Source organism: Odocoileus virginianus, chromosome 31 (assembly GCF_023699985.2).
Source record: "Odocoileus virginianus isolate 20LAN1187 ecotype Illinois chromosome 31, Ovbor_1.2, whole genome shotgun sequence".
Classification (NCBI taxonomy): domain Eukaryota; kingdom Metazoa; phylum Chordata; class Mammalia; order Artiodactyla; family Cervidae; genus Odocoileus; species Odocoileus virginianus.
In genome coordinates, this window is record NC_069704.1 from 40,556,869 (window position 1) to 40,577,572 (window position 20,704).

At 53.0% G+C, this 20,704-nt stretch overlaps 2 protein-coding genes across 12 annotated transcripts in view; one reads left to right on the forward strand and one right to left on the reverse strand.

Annotated features, from left to right (window-relative positions):
* Positions 1-5,453, forward strand: part of BIN3 (bridging integrator 3) — a 49,953-nt gene extending 44,500 nt beyond the window's left edge. For 6 of the 7 annotated variants that reach the window (XM_070459672.1, XM_070459671.1, XM_070459674.1 and 3 more), the window contains 3 exons: positions 1,742-1,883; positions 2,077-2,211; positions 4,629-5,453. In XM_070459672.1, coding sequence (XP_070315773.1) covers positions 1,742-1,883; positions 2,077-2,211; positions 4,629-4,775 — 424 coding nt within the window. In that variant the 3' untranslated portion in view covers positions 4,776-5,453. The remainder of the gene's footprint in view (positions 1-1,741; positions 1,884-2,076; positions 2,212-4,628) is intronic. The other variant, XM_070459673.1, reaches the window with a different exon arrangement.
* A 339-nt stretch (positions 5,454-5,792) lies between these two features.
* On the reverse strand, positions 5,793-20,486 carry CCAR2 (cell cycle and apoptosis regulator 2). 5 transcript variants are annotated; one of them, XM_020899969.2, is made up of 21 exons: positions 20,341-20,484; positions 19,371-19,466; positions 18,997-19,088; positions 18,480-18,571; positions 18,166-18,280; positions 17,865-17,994; positions 17,594-17,690; positions 13,095-13,214; positions 11,295-11,517; positions 11,095-11,208; positions 10,636-10,799; positions 10,024-10,195; positions 9,706-9,936; positions 9,388-9,606; positions 8,648-8,792; positions 8,446-8,525; positions 7,644-7,790; positions 7,392-7,503; positions 7,110-7,298; positions 6,790-6,995; positions 5,793-6,563 (listed from the first exon to the last, which is right to left on the reverse strand). In XM_020899969.2, the coding sequence occupies exons 2-21, from the start codon at positions 19,426-19,428 to the stop codon at positions 6,519-6,521; spliced, it is 2,751 nt and encodes a 916-aa protein (XP_020755628.2). In that variant the 5' UTR covers positions 19,429-19,466; positions 20,341-20,484; the 3' UTR covers positions 5,793-6,518. The 5 variants fall into 5 exon arrangements, with proteins under 5 accessions (XP_020755628.2, XP_020755626.2, XP_070315770.1 ...); XM_020899967.2 differs by having other exon boundaries at positions 8,446-8,528; positions 20,341-20,483; XM_070459669.1 differs by having other exon boundaries at positions 7,110-7,503; positions 9,430-9,606; positions 20,341-20,486.
* Positions 20,487-20,704: the final 218 nt, after the last annotated feature.

Here is a 20,704-nt window from a genome sequence, read left to right on the forward strand (position 1 = left end):
AGGGGTAGGTTGTTGTTGTTTTATTGGAATATAGTTGATTTACAGGGTTATGTTATTTTCAGGTGTACATCAGAGTGATTCTGTTTTTTATTTTTATTTTTTGGCTATGCCGTGTGGCTTTTGGGATTTTAGTTTCCCAACCAGAGGTTGAACCTGTGTCCCTAACAGTGAGAGTGCAGACAGAGTCCTCACCACTGGACCACCAGGGCATTCTCATTTCAGTTATATATGTATGTGTGTATGTATATGTGTATTTTATATACATTCTTTTTCAGGTTGTTTTCCATTATAGGTTGTTACAAGGTATTGAATATAGTTCCCTATGCTATGCTGTAAGAGCTTCCAGGTGGCTCAGTGGTAAAGAATCCACCTGCCAGTGCCGGAGATGCAGGTTTGATCCCTGCATCCAGATGACCCTCTGGAGAAGGAAATGGCAACCCACTCCAGTATTCTTGCCTAGAGAATCGCATGGACAGAGGAGCCTGGTGGGCGACAGTCAGTCCATGGGGTTGCAAAGAGTCTGACACAACTTAGTGAATAAACTACAACTACTTTGCAGTAAATCCTTCTTCATCTATTTTATATATCGCAGTGTATATCCAGCTAATCCAAAACTCCTAATTTTTACCCCTCCCCTTCATCAATGGACATGAGTTTGAGTAAAATATGGGAGATAGTGAAGGACAGGGAAACCTGGTAAACTGCAGTCCGTGGGGTCGCAGAGTCAGACACAACTTGCTAATAGCTCTTGCCGTTTGGTCACTGTAAGTTTGTTTTCTTTGTCTATGAATCTGTTTCTGGTTTGTTCATGTGTGTATGTTTCAGATTCTGTGTATGAACAATACAGTATGATACTTGTCTTTCTCTGATTTAGTGTCCTCATCTCTAGGTCCATCAATCTTGCTGCAGCTGGCATCATTTCATTCTTCTTTAATGGCTGAGTAATATGGGAGTAGGTATTGGCTGCACCTGATGGCAGTGCGAGGTGGTGGGACGGTGCCGCATGGAGAGCTGGGATCTTTGAGTGGACCTCTGCCAGACCCTCACAACCTAATTGTGACCTTAGACAATGCATGTCATCTCTCTGGTCTCAGCTCTTTCACTTTTTTAAAGGAAGATGTTGGACAGAAGCTTGACCTCCAGGCTTTTCTGACACCAGCCCTCAGAGAGGCTGCCCTTGGCCCAGCTCCTGGAGCACCCTTGGATCCAGGCCCAATCGTGAGGGGTGTGTCTCCATTTGTTCAAATGGCTTCCTGAGCCCTGTCCATCCCTGTCCCTTTGTGATTGTCTAGGGAGCTCTCCTGGTTCTGCTAGCTCATCTGTCTTTTGTTTCTTCTCAGATACATGATGCTAATTAATAGAAGCTGAATCATTTTGTACCAAGTAACAAAAAAATACTCCAAGCAGTCTTCAGCTCCTCCATACTCTGAAATGTGTGGAGTCATACAAGGTGGGGGCTAAAAGGCAATGGCCACATCCTTGGCATCTTGCATTTACGACCCCCTGAGTCTCCCTAGGGGCCATGGAGAGGCCCTTCGCCCTGTCTTCCTTCCCCTGACCTTACCCCACGGTGATACTCTCAGCATATACCCCACTGAAGCCACAGCCACATCTGTCTCATCCATAGTAAGATCCCCAAGATCTAGAATGAAGCCTGGTACTTGGTCGACACTCAGTATGTGTTTCTGAATGAGTGATGAACTGCCAGCCTGCAGCTCTAAGAACGGGCCTGTCTTCCCAGGTTCGGCAGTGTGTTCCCGAGTCTCAACATGGCGGTGAAACGGCGGGAGCAGGCTTTGCAGGACTACAGAAGGCTGCAAGCCAAGGTGGAGAAGTACGAGGAGAAGGAGAAGACGGGACCGGTGCTGGCCAAACTCCACCAGGTACCAGGAAGAAGTGCTGGGGGTGGACCAGAAGCCATGTGGTCCCACACAGCAAGTTCCTGCTTCGCCAAGGGGCCAAGACACCAGATGTCCTGACACCTCTGCCCTCCTCCCACCCCCCCCCACCCCACACACACGTCTTGCCCCAGTCAGGGTTCGGGTGAGCTGTGACACCCAGAGTGTTGCTCTCCAGGCCCGAGAAGAGCTTAGGCCGGTGCGGGACGACTTTGAGGCTAAGAACAAGCAGCTCCTGGATGAGATGCCACGCTTCTACAACAGCCGACTGGACTACTTCCAGCCCAGCTTTGAGTCCCTGATCAGAGCACAGGTGAGGCGGCTGCCACCCCTCCTGCCCTGGAGGATGGCCCAGCGCTGCTTCCCCTGGTGGGGAGGCGGTGGGGAGGCAGCCGTGGGCTTTGGACCAGCCCAGCCCAGCCCCACCCCACACACTTGAAGTAGGCTTAGCCACTTTCTCCCACCGCCCCCACCTGCCCCCCCCCAACTCCCCAGCACTGCCTCCTCGAGGGAGGAATCCAGGCACCTCAGGTTGTTGGCTGGAATTCCTGTTTTGGTTCCTCCATTGCTCTGTGGTTAATCCCAGCCTTGGGACGAGGTCCCCCTTGTCCATGAGTCCTTCGCTCATGTTCTGCCCACTCCTGCTCAACCACAAGGGCAGGAAGAAGCCTGCAGTGCATCACCCGGATGGGCAGGGGCCTTGCGTGGTGGGCTCAGGTCAAGATCAGAGGCCTTTTCTAAGGACCCTGCACCCCTGCCCTTCCCTGATTAGCCCTTTTGGTGGAAGACTAGGGAGTGTCTTGACCTTTAGCAAACCTGGGCAGGGTCCCTAAACCCTGGAGAGAACCACGCTCAGGACTCCCTCTGGGGCACCACTTTCGGGGGAAAGGTACGCTCACTCAGGCTGGGCTGGGGTGGCGGTGCCCTGAGGTGGCCCTGGGAGCCATGCCTCCTGCCACTCAAGGGTGTAAAGGCAGAGTCGCTCCTGCCCTCCCTCTGCCCCACATTCTTCAAGCAGTTAGCGGGAGTTAGTCTCCCCATTTGTGAAAAGAGAAAAGGTTGAGGTGCCAAAACCAAGAGCTCTTCTATATGTGGGACACCCCGCCGCCTCCTCCCACCCCTCCACAAGGTGACTGCGCTTTCCCACCAGGTAACGAAGCTAAAGGCTCAGCATGTCCCCATCCGCCTCCAGCCCACCACCTCAGCTCCTGGCCTGGGTGTCTGGCGCCCTCCAGTGGACACTCTCATTCTTGCAGCGTCCACAGTTGCAGACACTGAGGAAAAGCCAGGTTCCTCCCCCCAGCCTATCTTGGGAGAGCCCCCAAACCCATGGGAATCATGGGATCCAGAGCTCTCAGCTGGATTAACATTAGTGACCAGGACCCCAGGGGCGCCGGGAAAGTGAAGCAGAGAGCTGAGTGCGTGGGGCGGCCCTGCCCTTGGAGGTGCATGCAGGCTTGCTTCCGGCGCTTCTCCCTGGGCCAAGGGGCAGTGGCTTGAGGAGACCCCAGCCTCCCCTCTCCTGTGCCGCACTCCCAGGCCCTGGCCCAGCCCCTCTGCCCTGCGCTCTGCGCAGGAGGAAGGCCTCCGAGCGCCGGGCGGGAGCTCTGGTGCCCTGTCAGCAGGCAGCAGGGTGGTGAGGGGTTGTTTACTGCCTCGTCAGCGCCAGCCTCCCCCTCCCGCGCCTGCTGCTGTCGTTAGTCACAGGAGAAGTGAGCATTCCAGTGACTCAGCCTGCGCAGCGCAGCTCGGGGCAGCGAGCCGGGGGAGGGGGCCGCCCCTCCTCGCCACCCCAGCCCAGGCCCGGGCCCCTCGGGTGACCTTGATTCAACTACCCCTTAGCCAGCGCAGACCCAGTTCTGGGAGTGTGAAAGGCTACATGGCCTGGCCTTGCCCCTAGTAGCGCTGCAAGCCTCTGGAACAGGAGAGTTCCTTCTCCCCAGAGATAGCTTAGAGCTGGAGCTGGTAAAGTATCAGGGTGTTCAACCAGTGTCGAACATTTCCTTGAAAGCCCATGCTTGCATTTGGTCGTGAAGTGGAGGCTGGGGCAGAAGGGGCCCCTGGCCTCCTCCCTGGGGCCTGCTCAGCCCTCCACCACCTGAGAGAAGCTGATGGTCCTCGCTCCTCGGCCTGTTGCCCCCACCTCCTTCCTGCAGGCCTCCTTCCTACTCTGGTGTCTGTGCAGGAGACACAGGAACAATTCTGGTCTCTGGCTCGCCTTTCCTGGGTCTGCAGCTGAGACGGTGGTCAGGGCTGGGAAGGGACAGAGGCTAGAACCGTGTCCCCTCCCACCTTGACCTCTAAGACTGTCCCAGGGCTCTGGGAGCTGCTGTGACCTCTCCCTCACAGCCAAGAGCTTCTCCTGGCTTCCATGAAGCAGGTAGCCCCTTGTCAAGTGCCTGACTCCCTAGGTCCACCCCCAGGATCCAAGGGTCCACAGTCCCCCCAGCCCTCCCCCCTCAGCTGCCTGGGGAGCTCAAGCCTCCACCTCTTCAAGGACTTGTCACTCCCCTCTGCACCCAGGCAGTGGGCAGTGAACGTTGCTGAAGGGCTCGGGGCCATGGTTGTCCTGCAGTTCAAGGGGAAGGGCGGTGGCAGAGGGGCGGTAACGGAATAGCAGAGGGCCAGCCCACAGGCTCCAACTTCTCTGCCCACCGTCCCAGGGGTGCAGTGCTTTGGGGGCTCCGTGTCCTGAGCACAGCACCTGCAGACCTCTCCTCTTACCCACAGGTCGTGTACTACTCAGAAATGCACAAGATCTTTGGAGACTTGACCCAGCAGCTCGACCAGCCTGGCTGCCCCGACGAGCAGCGGGAGCGGGAGAACGAGGCCAGGCTGAGCGAGCTCCGAGCCCTCTCCATAGTGGCCGATGACTGAGCCTGGCGAAGACTTTGGGACACAAGCAGCCTCCCTCCTCTGCCCTTTACAAAAGCTCGGGCATCATCCAGCAGAGGGCCCCTCCCCGGGAGAAGTATGGGGACCGCGGTGTTCCCCCCCCCACCCCAGCCCCCGGGAAAGCGTGACACCAGGAGCCCTAGCAGGCTGCCGTCTCCCCACCCCGGCGCAGCGGAGACCGGCAGCCAGGTAAGCAGTGCAGACTGTCTGTTCCTGAAGAACCGTCCAAAGTGCCTCCTGGCCTCGGGCCAGAGCCTGGACTGTCCGCTCCCTAGAGGTGTCAGCCTGGCTGCACAGTTGGGACCACATCTACCTCCAGAAGGGCTCCCCTGGGAGTCCCCCCACCGATGCTGCCTTTTCACCTGACTCACCTTTTCTGGGAGAGGCTGTGACACTGCCCTGGAGTGTCTCCTGGCCCCAAGAGCCCCTCACCCCAGTCTCCCAGTACTCAGCCTCAGCCCACTTCTAGCTTTTGGGTCACCTGCAGGGGAGGCTCCTAGTCTTACAGCTGCCGTAGAAGCTGGGACTCAAACGTGTGTAAATATCCTACCACACTAAACGTCACCGACCAAGTCACGGGCCTCAGAGCAATAGTGGGTTTATGTCTCACCTAGTTATTTGGAATTTTATTTTTCCAAGTAAAATTTTCAATGAAATGTCCATATATTATTGTGCTATAACTATAAAGAGGGGAAGGGCCACCCCAGGTTTCTCTCTGGGTTAGGCTGGCCCCTGCTGAGTTGGGGGGTGGTCAGAGCGGGGTTGCCCCAAACATCTGTAGCACCCCCTCTCCTGACCAGCAGGCCATGGACCCCAGAGCTGCCCCCCACCAAGCACCCTCTGGAGGAGACACCTCCACCGGGCAGAGGCTGGGTTCAGGGTGGGGAGGAGGGTGCAGAATCAGACCTGGACAAGGAGGCAAGGGGAGAGCTGTGGAGCACGCTGCATTTGTTTTTGACTTTGGTTTATTTAAAAAACAAAAAGCCAAAAAAAAAAAAAAAAAAAGAAAACCAACTTTATATACAAAGTCAAACTGAAACCACGAATTAATGGAAAGAGGCAAGACTTGTGGGGAAGGGGAAAGGCTGGGCCAGAGCCAATACCACATTCTGAACACGGGGAGCCGGGGGACGGGTGCTGGTTTCTTCTGGCGCGTCTGGGGAAGCCGGAACACAGTGTTCACTGGCAGACATGGCCCCACACCAGACGCTCGCTAGCGCTGACTCTGTTCCTTCCATGGCCAGGGAGCCCCCTCCCCAAAAACCTGCTCCTGGAAGCTGGCAGGATTTGTGCCATTTGTAAGGGCTCTTACCCCAACCAGATTCCACATCTGCTTCTTTAGTTTATTGGCATCAGACCTTATGACAGACTTGAAAAGTCTTTTCCTGCCCTGTCTTATTCTAAACTGTAAGAGGACAGGAGAAAGTCAGCACAAGACGAAAGGGCCCCAGGAGGAATCCCAAGGTAGAGGGCAAAATGACATTCGAGGGGTGCACAAGATGTTGGATTTAGTTGCGCGCGGAACCGGCTTCCTCACTCATCCGACCCACGTGGCACAGACAGACCCCGCCCTGACGGCCTGAGCGCCTCCACAGAGGCTGAGTGCCGCCGGGGCAGCCACCCCTGCCTCCAGCCCCCAGGTCCTGCTCTGGCTGCTTTCTGGGCTCTAACTTCAGCAGGCTCCATCGCTGACCTCACAGGACGGCGGCTCCTGCACCAGGCCCCTCAGTTGCTTGGTGCTGGCTCCTCCTTCTCTACCCAGCTGTCAGCCTGTTTGAAACAGACACACGAGAATCAGGACTCGGATGAGGAAGAGCTGAGATCCGAGATCCCATCCGAGAACTACTAACCACTTCCTCCTGGGAGACTCCCGGTCACAAGCTGCGGACTGATGGATTCCATAAGAAACTAGCAGATGGAGGCAAAGGCCAGTGAAGCTGGGCTGGCTATGCTGACCCACCTGACCACGCAACGGCCAGCTCTGCAGGAGGCTCACCTTTTCAAGCATCCGCTGTGTGTCCAGCTGCAAGGTGGTCAGGCGCCTTCGGAACTCCTGAAGCAGCCGCTGAAGCTGGTTCTTCTGTCGCTCGGCTGTCCGGGCCATCTCCTCGGCCTCGGCCAGCCGGGCCCGCAGGTCCTGCATTTCCGTTGCCAGTGTCTTATTTGTCACTTCAGTGGCTGAGAAACGGTTATGGCTCTCCTCTGGTGGGGGCAGGCCGGAGAGACTGCTCAGCTAAGAGGGGAGCGGATGGCGGGTGGCCTGGAGTCTGGGGTGCGGGTCCCCCTCTTCATCTCCCCAAGCCACAGGCCACTCACCCAGCTTAAGCTCCAGTGTGTGAATCTTGTTCTCCAGGTAGAGCCGCCCACTGTCCTGCTGCTCCGCGCGCTGCAGCAGGTTCCCCACGTTGATGAGGCTGCCGTTGTGGGACACCAGGCCCTTGTGCTCCACCGGGGCTGCACCCGGCTTCCCGCTCTTCCCAGGAGGAGGCAGCAGGTCCAGGTTCCCTAGAAGGGCCAGGAGAAGACTCAGGGACGGGAAGCAGGAGAAAGCAGCCCGCCCGCCCCCGTCCCCTGGAGGCCACAGGACCCAGTTCGCACCAAAGAGCAGGTCCTCGGGGAGCGCCCCGTCTGGGCCCTCCAGGCGGCTATACTGGAGGCTCCGGTACTGGCAGATGTTCTGGGACACCGCCCTGCTGACCAGCTGTTTGGCCTGGAGGAAACACACCCACAATGCCCAGAGGAGAAGGTGCAAGCCCCTGTAATGGCGCCCAAGCACCTAGCAGCACGGCATCCCAGGCCACGCCTGCACACAGCGATGCTGGGAGCCTCAGGGAGGCCCGGGAGACTCACCTGCTCTGCGCTGAGCCGCAGCCCGAGGGTGAGCAGGATCCTCTCCAGGTCTCGCCGGTGCAAGTAGCCACACCAGTTGGCGTCAAAGTAGACGAAAGCAAGGAGACAGTCCACGGGGAGCACAACGGAGGGTTCTAGCTCCTTGGGCTGCGAGAGGAACAAGGGTGAACAGAGTTTACAAATAGCTCTCCTAATGCTGCATCACCCAGGATGAGGCCCTTTCAAAATAAGGTAGCTTGGCTGACACACTCACACCCAGACACACCTTCCAGCTGGAGATCTGACCCTTGGCCTGTGAGCAAAGATCTCTCTCTGGGGCACTTCTGCCCCAAGGCCTGCCACCCAGAAAGGAACCGTGTGTGCTCCTAGATCAGACAGCTCACTCAGAACCACACTGATGGAGACAATGAAGTATTCTCCTGGCTCCTATGAGTGTGCTATCCCACAAGCCAAGAGCCAGCTCTCATCAGTGAGAAGAGGCCAGGCATCTAGGACTTTCCTGGTGATCAAGCAGATAAGCATCTACCTTGCAGCATGGGGGGACACAGGTTCAGTCACTGGTTGGGGAACTAAGATCCTACGTGCCATGGAGTAACTAGAGCACCCACATGCCACAGCTGGAGAGCTGGCATGCCGCAGCAAAGACACCCGGGGCACCATGACCAAGACCCAATGAAGCCAAAATAACTATTAAAAAAAAAAAAAATGCCAGAGGCTGTTTAGTAAAAGCATCCCTTTCCCAGGAGAGTCAGAGGCCTTGCCAGGGTTCCCGGTCACGGAGCCCCAAGCGCAGAGGTCTCACCATGTCTTGAAGGGTTGAGAACTCCATCTCCGACTGGTTTGAGGCAACCGACCGGACCTCGGAGTCCTCCAGCTTGGCTCCTGCTACAGAAAGCCTGAGGTGAGCCTGGCGCAGGACCCACGCGGATCTGGACTGGCTCCACACACGAAAGCAGTAAGGCCAGGGTGTCAAGAAGCCACTGTCCGGCCGGCACCACACATACCAAACTCCTCCTCCCCGTCGTCTCTCAGGAGCAGCAGCTCTGGGTCCAGGGCCATCTCACACAGGTCCTCGGACGCCTCGCCCCGGGGCTTCTCTTCATCTTCTCCCCCAGAAGACGGGGGTTTCGGCAAAAGCCCATCTTCCTTCTAGGAGAAGCAGACCCAGATGATGAGGAGAAGAGCTGCCCCTGGAATTTCCCACCGTAACAACGGTTAACGTTTCCACATCGGCCGTCTTCAGGCAATGGGATAGAGGCTTGCGTGCAGTGTCTCATCTAATGTACCCCGTTACACGGGTCGCAGGGCCGGGCAGGGCGAGTCCCAGACACCCGGGTGCTCCTCAGGAGTCAAGCCCAGCCCCATAAGCAGCCTGCTTGCTTGAATGTATTTAGGCAAGAAGCAGACCCATGGACTTTAGAAACAGTTAAAAAAATGCAGTGTTGTAGTTAACCATAGGGTCATGGAAACACCTGCACCCATCAAAACACTGCCATGAACACACGTCCATGGCAACCTGGCAACCACGCTTCCCTTCACGAAGCTCCAGGCCCTCCTCCCAGGCGCTTCACCTCCGAGCTGTGTGGCCATACAGCAGAGTTACATGCCCGTGCCCAAGTCACACCGGGGTCAGTAGGCACACGCAGTGTGTGGGGTAGAGACAGCAAAGGCACTCTGCGCTCCAGCTCTGCGGCGCGTCAGGACCTGCAGCCCCCGTGCCCGCACAGAGGGCGGAGATACTCACCGGTGGGGCGTCTGCCTCCACAGCTGTGCCCTCACTCTGTACCTCATCCTTGGGCTCCTTGGCCTCCTCCTTGACCGCTGCTTCTTCCTTGGCTGCCTCCTCCTTCTCAGGCTCAGGTGGGGCCACGACCTTTTCAGGAAGGCTCAGGAGCGTCTTATAAATCCTATAGCCAAAGTCCCTCTGCAGCATCTCCAGAAACAGCTCAGCCAACACCGTGGCCTGGTGGCGGAGGTGGTGGGAGGCCATGAGCATCAGGACAGGGAGTGTTCCAACCCCATCACCCCCTACCACCCCAGAGTCGCCAGCTCCTACACTTGCCTCAAAAGAGATCCTTTCCTTTGGCCTCCGGTCCTCCACGATGCTTTGCAAGGACAGGTTTACACAGCGGGAGCGTGCCATGACAGCTGGTTCCAGAGGGGGTGGGGGGGCCTCTGGGAGGTCGGTGTCCACTTCCTGCTGCGCAGTGACCTCCGGATTCTCGGCACTCTGCTTAGAGGTGTCTGCTGCTTGCTCCGACCCATCAGCTGACTGCTCTGTCGGCTCTGTTTCCTGGGGCAGAGGTCAAGGTCTATGACCACCTGGGTCCCAGGGTTCAGGTACCTACCTCCCTCAATGGTTCGTAAGCCTTGGCCTCACCACTGGCACCTCCGGGGGCGGGGGAGCTGCCTCTGCGGCCTTCTGCTGGCACAGGGCCTCCCACTCCTCCAAAGTGGGCATGACGGTCCAGATGTCCGGCAGGTACACCACCACGGTCTGCAGCCGCCTCGGCGGTCCCGCCTGCAGGTACTGAAACTCAGCAAAGCGCCACCTGCTCACAGTGAAGGAACAGTGAAGTGCTGACCCGTGACATTCACAAGTGAGTGCTTCAGTTGCCAGTCAGCATTTAATGAACATGTACCGCGGGCCAAGCTCTAAAAGATACAGCCCAAGTCCTCAAGAAATGGTCCACGGGAAGAGACAGGTAACCCGACAGTTATTATCCGAGGTGCCATGGCAATAAGGATCTCGGAATGTGGCTGGGGACCACACCTGACGAGCCTCGGGGGGTCAACTGGCTCTCAGCACACTTACACATCCCTAGCCATGCTCAGGACTATGGCAACCACTAGCAGGGCTGGAGCCAGGAGATGAGCAGGGACGAGGGACCTGACAGAAGCTGACCGGTCAGAAAGGCCAAGCAGAAGCCTGGCCTCTGGCCTGGTCTTAGCCGCTCGGCGGTGCCCGCGGGCGAGCTCGGCAGCCACTCACCACTTGGTGCAGGCGCTCAAGTCGATGCCAGTCTGGGCCTGCGCGCAGCGCGTGGCCGTGCGGACAAGCACCTGCGGGTCACCCTTGGGGTCGAGGCCATCCAGCGAAGGAGACCACTCGCCCCCCACCAGCACTGCCTCATCATCCTTCCAGCCCAGCAAAAACTGCAGAGAGAGACCAGGGTAAGACACGAGAAACCAATCATCTGGGCCTCCCACTGGGAAACCACCTGCCACCTCTGGGGAAGACAGTCTGCCACGCTGCACGTGGCGGGGGCTCTCTACTCGTGAACCTGAACCCCACGTGAATCTGGCAGGACCATCTCTGGGCCACACCATGCTCCTGGCAGAATGACTGGCATCTCAACTCTGTTTCTTTGCGCTCATGAGCAGTATCTCAGCTGACAGGGACTGACCACTGTCAGTGACTGTGTCTTGCCTCCTGGGCTCCGGCTCTTACTTTAATTTGCTTCAGAGGGTGTTCCGGGGTCTCCCGTGGCTCAGCCATGTCATCCACGAAGAGCATGCAACAACGATACAATTCCTCCAGTCCCGGGGAGGAGAGCAGCAGTACCTGGTAGGGACGGCGTGAAGGAGACACTCGAGAGCTTCCTCAGCCCTCAACAAGGGGATCAAGTGGCAGGACCCCAGCCAACTCACCTTGGAACTGTAGGCGGCGTCGCTGTCTGTAGCGGGGAGCTCTGCACCAGAATCAGCAGCTGGCTCCTTCTCTGAAGATACCTGGATGCGGCTTGGATGATGGAGAGAGAAGGGCTGGCTCACGGGGAAGGCCGACAGCCAGCTCAGATGCACAGCCAGGAAATCTGAGGGAACCAGGAGGGTGCGGTAACGGCGCTGGAGTTCTAAGAAATCAAAGACGGGGCTGTGGGGAGAAAGCAGGGAGTTCCAGGTTGAGCAAAGACGAAGTGTTTTTTGTTTTTTGTTAATGGAACCATAAAAAAGACTTGAAAGAAAATGGAAGCGAATTCTTTTATAATATGAGAAAAAAGTTTTCTAAGGAAGATCACCTCTGAAGAGAAAAAAATGGATCAGATTTGACCACTAAAATGCTACCACCTCTAGTTCCAAAACAAAGTCAACCTAGGGAAGGGAAAAAAGACATTTACAATATATGACAGCAAAGAGTCTTTATCTTAAATATAAAAGGAACCCACAAATCACTAAAAAAAAAAAAAATCACTTTTAAGAGAAAACTGGAAAAACTGATAACAGATACTTAGAAAAAGGAATGAGACCGAAGAGCTCAGTATCACTCATAATTAAAGAAACTCAAATCAGGGTATCCCTTTTCACCTACTGGACTGCAGAGAGCACGAAGCTGGCTAACACAGTGTCGGCCAAGGCTGGGGGTGCAAGTGCCTCACAGTTCATCTGAGAAGGTGAGCTGCCACAGCCTCGGTGAGAAGCCTTCAAGGTTTACAGACCTCTAAGCCAGCTACTCCATTTCTAGGAACTGAGCTCAATAAAATGCTTGCACCTGTCCACAGACATGTCCAGAGAAGAACATTTATTATTACAAGATTTAGAATAACTGCAGATTAAAAATGGAGACCTGGTTCAATAAATTCTGGTCCATCCACTTAGCCGTGGTGTTGCTAAGAAGAATGAGATCAGTCTAACAAACATTAATGTGGAATAAATCCCAAGATAAGTGAAAAAGCAAAGTGCCGAATAGTAGGTACAGCAGGCTTCCACTTGTGATTTTAAAAAGATAAACAGCTGTGTGTGTGGCTAATCGTGAGCAGTGTCCTGACCACTCGAGATGCACCCTCCCACAGTGGTGCTGAGGGGACCAGGGTCTCCTGAGATCCCCCTGGGAGGCAGGTGGGTCACCGCGGAGAGTACGAGGCACGCTCTGGGCCTGAGGAGGAAGCGGGGCAGCCCTCCCTGCCTGCCTGTCACGTGGAGGAGGTGCTGAGAAGCCGCCCGCACTTCCACTTGGACGAAAGTGGGTCTGCCCTGGGGGCTTCTAACACAGCAGCTGGAGCCCTGCATCTCCTCTCCTAGCTGGCATCCGGGATCACTCATCTACTCAGCTTCTACGTGAGAGAAGAACGCTTGTGTGGGGGCAGCGACCTCATACATGCCGTCGCACTCAAGAAATCATTCAGAGCTTCCCTGAGAAGCCAGTCGCAGGGTTCCCATGACCCACAGTTTCCACCTGATATATAAGTGGTATTGGGCACCTGGATTTTAATTGGGACACCACAATTATAGCCTGGCACAACAACTTCTGGTGATTAAATCATAAATCAGTGGTGCTCTGCTGGTCTGAATTTGAGATTCTGAAATAAATCTGTCACATTAAAAAACAAAAATGAAGCAAGCAAAAAGGTCACAAGAATACAGATACACAATTACTTCCAGACTGTATCTCATTTACACAAGAAAAATGTTACCAGCTCCAAGTCTCACCCCCAGCACAGCCTCCCCACTCACCTGTCCACAGCATAGGGAGTGAGGTGGACCCGGTAAGGAGGGAGGTCATGCCGCGGTTTCTTAGCGCCCCAAGGCTCTCCACCAGCTCGCTGTTTGCGCTTCTTGGAGTCATAGTCATCACTGGAGGTTGATTCATCACCAGAAGGAAGAAACCACACTGTTAAATACAGCTTCAGGACATGCTGGCCTAAAAAGAGCTGGAAACCATCTGAATCCTGAACTTTAAAGAAATGGATAAATAAGCCATACTAACAACCTTGTAAGAGACTGTTATTAAAGATATTAAAGTACATATTTAAATGCTTTAAATAACACAGAAAACCATGTTAAACAAAAAGTACAGTATGGAACACTGTATAGACAATAGTGCCTCAAATGAGCAAAAACAGCTTTAAAAGACTGAAAGAAAAGAAAATGGTGGATGCTGCTGATAAAGCTGATAAATAATTTTTTTACATTTTTACAAACATTGTAAGTTACAGCTAACATGTAATTTTTTTAAATGAGAGAAAACTTTTTTTTCTTTTTTTAACAAGAGATACATATATGGTACCATGCTATGGGTTCTATCAAGTTTAATTAAGAGAGACAGATCTGGTAACAAACCCTTGAAAAAAGTGAAGTGAAAGTGTTAGTTGCTCAGTCATGTCTGACTCTCTTGCAACCCCATGGACTGTAGCCCACCAGGCTCCTCTGTTCCGTGGAATTTTCCAGGCAAGAATACTGAAGTTGGTTAGCCATTCCCTTCTCTGGAGGATCTTCACAACCCAGCAATCAAACCTGGGTCTCCCACATTGCAGGCAGATTCTTTACCATCTGAGCCACCAGGAAGCCCAACAAACCCTTAACCCTACACATTTAAATCATGAAAATTCATTAATCATATAGCCGTTAAAAACAGTTCTGAGCATTACTCTGCAATATGGAACACATGTTCAATAAGAATATATTAAAAAAATCTGAACTTAGGTTAAAATTATAAAAACTATGCTTATATATATAAAGACTAGAAAAGAACACTGGGGAAAAAAGTGACAGGAAGGAAATTTGCTTTTCTAAAGGTCTTTAAATATAAGAATGGCTACCTTGGAGACAGGGGGATGGAGGGAGAAGAGCAGGAGACTAAGAGGTCCAAACTACTACATACAAAATAAACAAGATACAAAGGTCAGGTGTGACACGCAGCACCGGGGTTCTGGCCAGTGTTTCACAGCAGCTTTAAGTGGAGTATGAGCTACAGCAGCACATGGCCTTCCCTGGAGCCTGACTGCTGTGCTGTGCGCCTGACACCAACGCAACACTGTGAGCCAGCGGACTTTAACCAGAACGCTTCTAAACGCTTCTAAACCTCTAAGGGAAAGAGGGGATGATAATTTTTCTAGTATTTTAACTTTATATAATATCATACACTACATTTTTGTAATAAATCACTTATTACAGTACCACTATGTTATGGTGCAAGCAATAAAAACAGTAGAAAAGAAAAAAACCTTTAGACCATTATAAAATGCCAGACTGATAAGGGTGAAAAAAAAAGCCCGTCTCACAAGGGAAATAAAATCAACTGTCAGTTCTTTGTGCTGAGGTGCTGCTGAGCTGGTCCCATTTATGTACCAGGTCTCCGCCCTTCCCTTCAGACCTGCCTGCGTTGCCTCCCCAGTCATTACTGGGGAAGCCCTGATTCACTCCCTCAGTTACACTCAATGCGGAGTTCTTCTTTTCTCACACTTCTGCCTGGGTAATGTCTTTCAGTATCTCCCTCCAAAAGCTGCCTTCTAATCTTGCCCTTGTGGGAGACCAGTGCTTCTGTGTCTCTAACAGAAGAACTGCTCCAAAGTCATTTCGAAACTCTCTTCAGCTCACCCGTGACTGAAGTGAACTCTTCAGTAAAGGCTGTCAACCTCAAGTTGAAGTGCATGTTCCACTGAATCCTGTAATCTTTATTGTCAATTGTCAGGAAGAGACTATAAAGCACGGACAGTGGAAGCCATCTTGGTAACTTCAGCAGGACACTGAGATGGTCTACCCAGCTGAGTAGCCTTGTCTAAACCCCTCAGTAGTTCAGCGTTAGCAATCCAGAGGAGACACTGGTTTCTACCTCCCAAAACCTGAAGTTCAAAAAGAAAGCCTGGTTTCCAGTCAAACACTAAGATGACTGACTCAGTTATAAACAGCTGCTCCCCCAGAGGGTGCCCTCATTGCTACTGCCCCCTCCCCTACTCTGCAAATCCCTTCTACAGATTCTTGGTAGTACCCCACTCCCAAAAGGCATGTCTTCTATCTCGAGAGGCCATGACACTGAAGCATTATGGCCAGAGTAACAGAACACAGAACTTGCACAGGGTTTGGCGTGTCCTGGACAATCAAATGCTACTGGCTTTACAGGAAGGCTGAATTTGAACCTAAAGCAAAAAGTCAATAGCAGCCATTGATCCACCCAGGCTACATTATCCCGGCGGGCACCTGCTGTCCTCCGTCTATAATGAAATCTTTAATAATCTCACAGAATGGGAGAGTTGGAGAGTCCTTGGAAACTGAAGACCAAGAAGATGCAGAGGACAAGAGGTGTGGGTGTATGCGAATTATGTGCCAGTAACTGTTTCAAGCAGTGGAGATGCAGTGGAAAAAAATCCTACACAGTCAGAGCTCCCCACTCCCAACAAAGTTCCCAATGACCTACCCTGAGGCAACACACAGTGGCTTCAGCGGACCAGCTACATCACTTTGCTTAAAGCTTCTTCTCTGAGGAACTCCATGCCCCTTTACATGTTTGCAGTAGACTGCATTCTTAGTCCTTACTTACTAGTAATAATCACTGGCTTCTGGGAGAAGAAGCGGTTTCCTTCTGAGAACAGTCCTCATTTCAGAACAGAACCAGAACATGAGAACCCTTTCTGGAGTGATGGACATATTCTGTATCTTAAAAGGGGTGAGAGTCACATGGGATTTTTCATTTGTCAAAACTGCCCATCTAAGATCTGTTCACATCAGCCTACATAAATTTTACCTTAAAAAAAGTATAAGGCAGATGAAAAAGAATGGCAGACACTGATACCTGTTGAAGCTGGGTGATGGGTATATGAGGGTTCATCATCCTTTTCTACTTACTATGCTTATACTTGAAAATTTCCATAATAAAAAGTTTAAAAGAAGACTGACAGAAAAAACTTGAACATGTCTTCAACAAACTGGCCTAGAGCGTAACGTGTAGGGATAGAAATAAAGACTTTTAGGCAGGGTAAGGCAGGATCAGAACATGTGAGCCAGACAAGACAGGGAACATGCTCCTGGTGGTCCCCAGGGATCGCAGATGATGGGGACACATGATGGCCCAGAACGCCCCAAAGGCCCAAGGCCACCACGCCTGCTGCACACGAGGCCACGTCTGCATGTCCACGGCACAGGATTTCTGGACAGAGTGCAACATACATACTCTATCACATCACTGACTTCTGTGGTGTATAGGAAGAAACATGTTTTATACTAAGAATTAAATCATGCACTACAAGAAACTAAAAAAAAAAACCAACCAAAAAAACAGAAACAGACTCAAAGATATAGAGAACGAACTAGTGGTCACCAGAGCAGAGGAGGTTGTGGGGGAACAGGAAAAACAGGTGAAAGTGAAAGTCACTCAGCCATGTCCAACTCTTCGTGACCCCATGGACTATATATACACAGTCCAGTCCAGAATACTGGAGTGGTTAGCCTTTCCCTTCTCCAGAGGATCTTCCCAACCCAGGGATCCAACCTAGGGATCGAACCCAGGTCTCCCTCATTGCAGGCGAATTCTTTACCAACTGAGCCACCGGGGAAGCCCAAGAATACTGGAGTGGGTAGCCTATCCCTTCCCCAGCAGATCTTCCCAACCCAGGAATCAAACCGGGGTCTCCTGCATTGCAGGTGGACTCTTTACCAAAGGAGCTATGAGGGAAGCCCTAATACAGGTGAAGGGGGATTAAAAGGTACAAACTTCCAGTTATAAAGTAAGTTAAGTCAAGGAGATGTAATATACAGCATAGATGATATAATCACTACCGTAATAACTCTGTAGAGTAACAGATAGTAACCAGCTATTGTGGTAATCATCTCGTAACACATAAAATATCCAATCTACTGGTATAATACTGTAAATTATGCTTCAGTTAAAAAAATACACTGCAAAAAAAAAATCTTTTGGACACTACTATTTTCTTCAGTTTTGATTCTTGGTGTCCCAATCTTAGGGACTAGAAATAAAAGAGAAAATTATATATTAAAAACAAATTCAGTGTGATATTTTGAAAGATGAATTATGCCAAATCCCTACTTGTTGAACCAGCTTATAAAGTTCCAATGTTTCTCAATGTGTCAGCCTATCTCAGGGTAAAAGGACTAGGATCTAGCTGCACAAAGAAAATGTTAGTGTCAAGAAGTGACCCAAAAAAGGGGGGGGGGGAGGGGGGCACATTCTCTTAGAGGCAAATAAGTGAAGCACCTTTCCTGCTTGATCATCTTACCTTCGGCCCTGATCCAATCGTCCATGAGGGCCCCGAGCAGGAAACCTGTTCAGGTGGCTCAGATGAAGTGTGTGGGATGTTTGGAAGAGACTCAGAGCTGCAGAAAGGAAATGGATGGTGACTCAAAACACCTAAATATTTGCCCAACTCTCCTGTCCCCTTCTTTTAGTCCCCACTTCTACTCTAAGAGCAACAACCTCGAGTTACAAGTCCATTCATCCAGAGTACTCCATAAAGCCACACCCCCAATATCCATGCCACTGGTACTCACGCTTCTGAGGAAAGAGTGGGGGAATCCGGTGAGGCTGAAAGATCAGCTGGGGCTGAGCTCCCAGAATCCCTTGCTTCTGGCCCAGGGCTGCCACGTGTAGAAGGGGAGGTGCTGGGGACTTCAGTAGGGGCTGCAGGACAATAACCAGGAAACTCAGGGCACCCCATGGCTGAAGTGCTCACTACCTTGGAAAGATGCGGCCCTACCCCCTTGACCAAAGAAAGGTTCCTGTCCGTCTTTCTGGGCACCAGGGTGTCCCTCCTACCCCTTTCCAATGCACATGCTGAGGAGAGATGAATACCTGGTTGGAGAGCGTTTGCACCTTGACAGCATTCCAGGGAACTGCCTGACCCGGGTTGTATGCAGCCTTCACCAGCACCTTCTCACCCAGCTGGGGCAGCCGGCCCTTCACCACACTGCCAGCACACAAGCCAGGAGACCCAGTCAGGAGAGAGACCCTGGCCACGCCACCCTGACTGTCCCTATGAGGCCCTTCCCATCAAGATTGCTCACCCCTTGCCTAACAGCAAAGCAACGTCTTTAAAAGGACCCACCAGCATGGTGACAGAACCAAATCCCGTAAGCATTTCCAGGAGGGGACCGGCCTCAGCCTACCTTAGCTGAAAAAAGACTTCTTCATCCACCACCCCAAAGTAGTCGTGCAAGCTGGTGACAATGCCAGTGAAGACCCGCTGCTTCTCTCCACCCTATATGAGAAGGGTGCAGTTTAAAGGTAAGAGGGAGCATCTATCCATGCTCTGCGATTAGCATCTCATCTTTCTCCACCCCTCCAGCCCCAGCTCAAAGTACTGCACGGAGCTTCCTGTGGAAGGAAGCACACGTGTCTAGTGGACATAATCTACTGAAAGTGGGGGGAGTCATGCTGATTCTTGGGCCCTAAGCTTCTTCTAGGATCCCCAGTTCTTCTTTAACTCCAAAAAGCACCCTACAGATTTCCCTAGAATCAGAACCAAGGACTTCCCAGTCAGAGAGGTCTAAGTTACCTCTGGACTGGCTGACGATAGTGTCAGGAAGGATGAACAATGTCATATAAGAATGAATGCATCGGACAACCATGCATGCTGAGGTCCTCCCAAGTGCTGAAACTCACTAGACAGAATGCCCAGCTTACCTGAAGGTGCCTGGCATTTTGAGACAGGTCTGTGGCCACAGGAGGAGTCAGCAAACCAGGAGGAGGGCCCAGAAGGGATGTGGAAGCTGCGCCTGTTGGAAGAGAAGCGATCCAGGAGCTGCACCTACCACGGTAAGCACTAGAGTCTGCTAGAGCAGACAGGAAACCCAAAGGGTAAAGTGGATCCACACAAGTTCCAACAGCGTTTTGCTCACAACCACAGTGGTCATCGTCTAGTTTCCTAAGAAACATCAGCAGCAAACTGCACTCCACCAGGGAAACCCCTGGTATATTTCAAGACTATCTTCTGTTAAAGACTAACTTCAAACCACATACTTCCCAATGTGGGGCCAGGTAGAGATAAAGGTGATCACCTGAGAAGTTGCGTCCCCCTGGAAGCGGGTTGATCCGCTGGCGCTTAAACTGGGACATTGGGAATGCTGTCCTCTTTCAGAGTCTTGGAGAAAAACCTTCAATCAGAAAAGAAATAAATTAACAATTCACAGGGAAGATTTTCCACCAACCCCCCAAAAAGGAACTAAGGATATGAAGGAAAGTGGGGAAGTGTACACTGAGAATGAATAGGGAAGACAGATGGAGAGAACAGGAAATGGACCAGGAAATAAGAGAAATTACAATGCTCCAGTTTCCCTCACAATAACCTAGTGATGGGTAATACTGTTATACTCTTTCAAACAAAAGGAAACCGAAGCTCGGAGGGACTGACACTTGCCCGAGGCACAGAACCAGGTACGTAAAAAACTAGGACTCACACCCAGGTCTCCCGACAACTCAGCGCTCCTCTCACTATGCCACGCCACCCTCAGATGATTGGGGAGAGTGAGGGGTTAGAAAGAGCCCCGGTGACATTCATTCATTCAAATACATCCGCCAAAAAGCTCCACGCAAGGCCCGGAAAAATGGAGGAGGCTGGTGCCGGAGAGGAGATGGTGTAGGCCCTCTCCCCGGAAGCCCGGCCCGTTGTTCCCCGGACGGGCTGGTGAGAAGACAGCTCCGCGGCCAGGCGAACGCAAATCCGGCTGCGCGCCCGCCCTCCTGCTCCCCCGCTCCCCGTGCCTCGGCTCCCGTCTTGGCGGCCGCCAGAGCCGGATCTCCCGGGCCGGGCCGCGGCCAGGCCGCCGTGGGAGGACGAAGGCGCGCGGTTTCTCCTCCTCCCGCCCGCCCCCAGGGCCGAGGCCGTTGCCAAGGAGACGAGACTTGCAGTCCGGAGAGGGGCTCGGCCCCTTCCGCGCCCAGTGCATCTTCGCGGCCTGGCTCTCGCAGCTCCTCGGCCGGGGGAGGGGCAAAAAGGCAGAGGGGCGGCGGAAGGCCCCCCCAACCCACCTGCGGGCCAGGGCCGCGACACCGGGGGGACAAAGACACCCGGAACCACCAGAGCCGCTGCTGCCGCCGCCACCGGAAGCGCCTCTCCGGAAGCACGACCACTGGTCGGAAGCTGCCACTCTCCCGGATATGCTCCCTCCCTCCTCTCCACCGACCTCTCCCTTCCCCCACACCGGCCTGCCATCCCGCTCCAACTGCGCAGCGGAAGTGCGCCTTCCCCGATCGGATATGCGTTAGGAAGCCGCGCGTCGGTGGTGCCCTCGCTTACGTGTCCCATGAGAAAAGCAGACTTGAGAGAACTGGTTCCTGGGCCAAAGACAGCTTGAGCTGGACCCTCAAACATAAAGCAGCACCTATGCTTCAT

What these genes read in the sequence shown, in the direction of transcription:
- CCAR2 (XM_020899963.2), bottom strand. Translation starts at nt 19,428, where the DNA reads ATGTCCCAGTTTAAGCGCCAGCGGATCAACCCGCTTCCAGGGGGACGC. An exon ending in ACTCCCTATGCTGTGGACAG is followed by an intron (nt 11,518 to 13,094) that starts GTGAGTGGGGAG and finishes TTCTCCCCACAG; the next exon opens with CCCCGTCTTTGATTTCTTAG. An exon ending in CACACTGGAGCTTAAGCTGG is followed by an intron (nt 6,996 to 7,109) that starts GTGAGTGGCCTG and finishes TGCCCCCACCAG; the next exon opens with AGGAGAGCCATAACCGTTTC.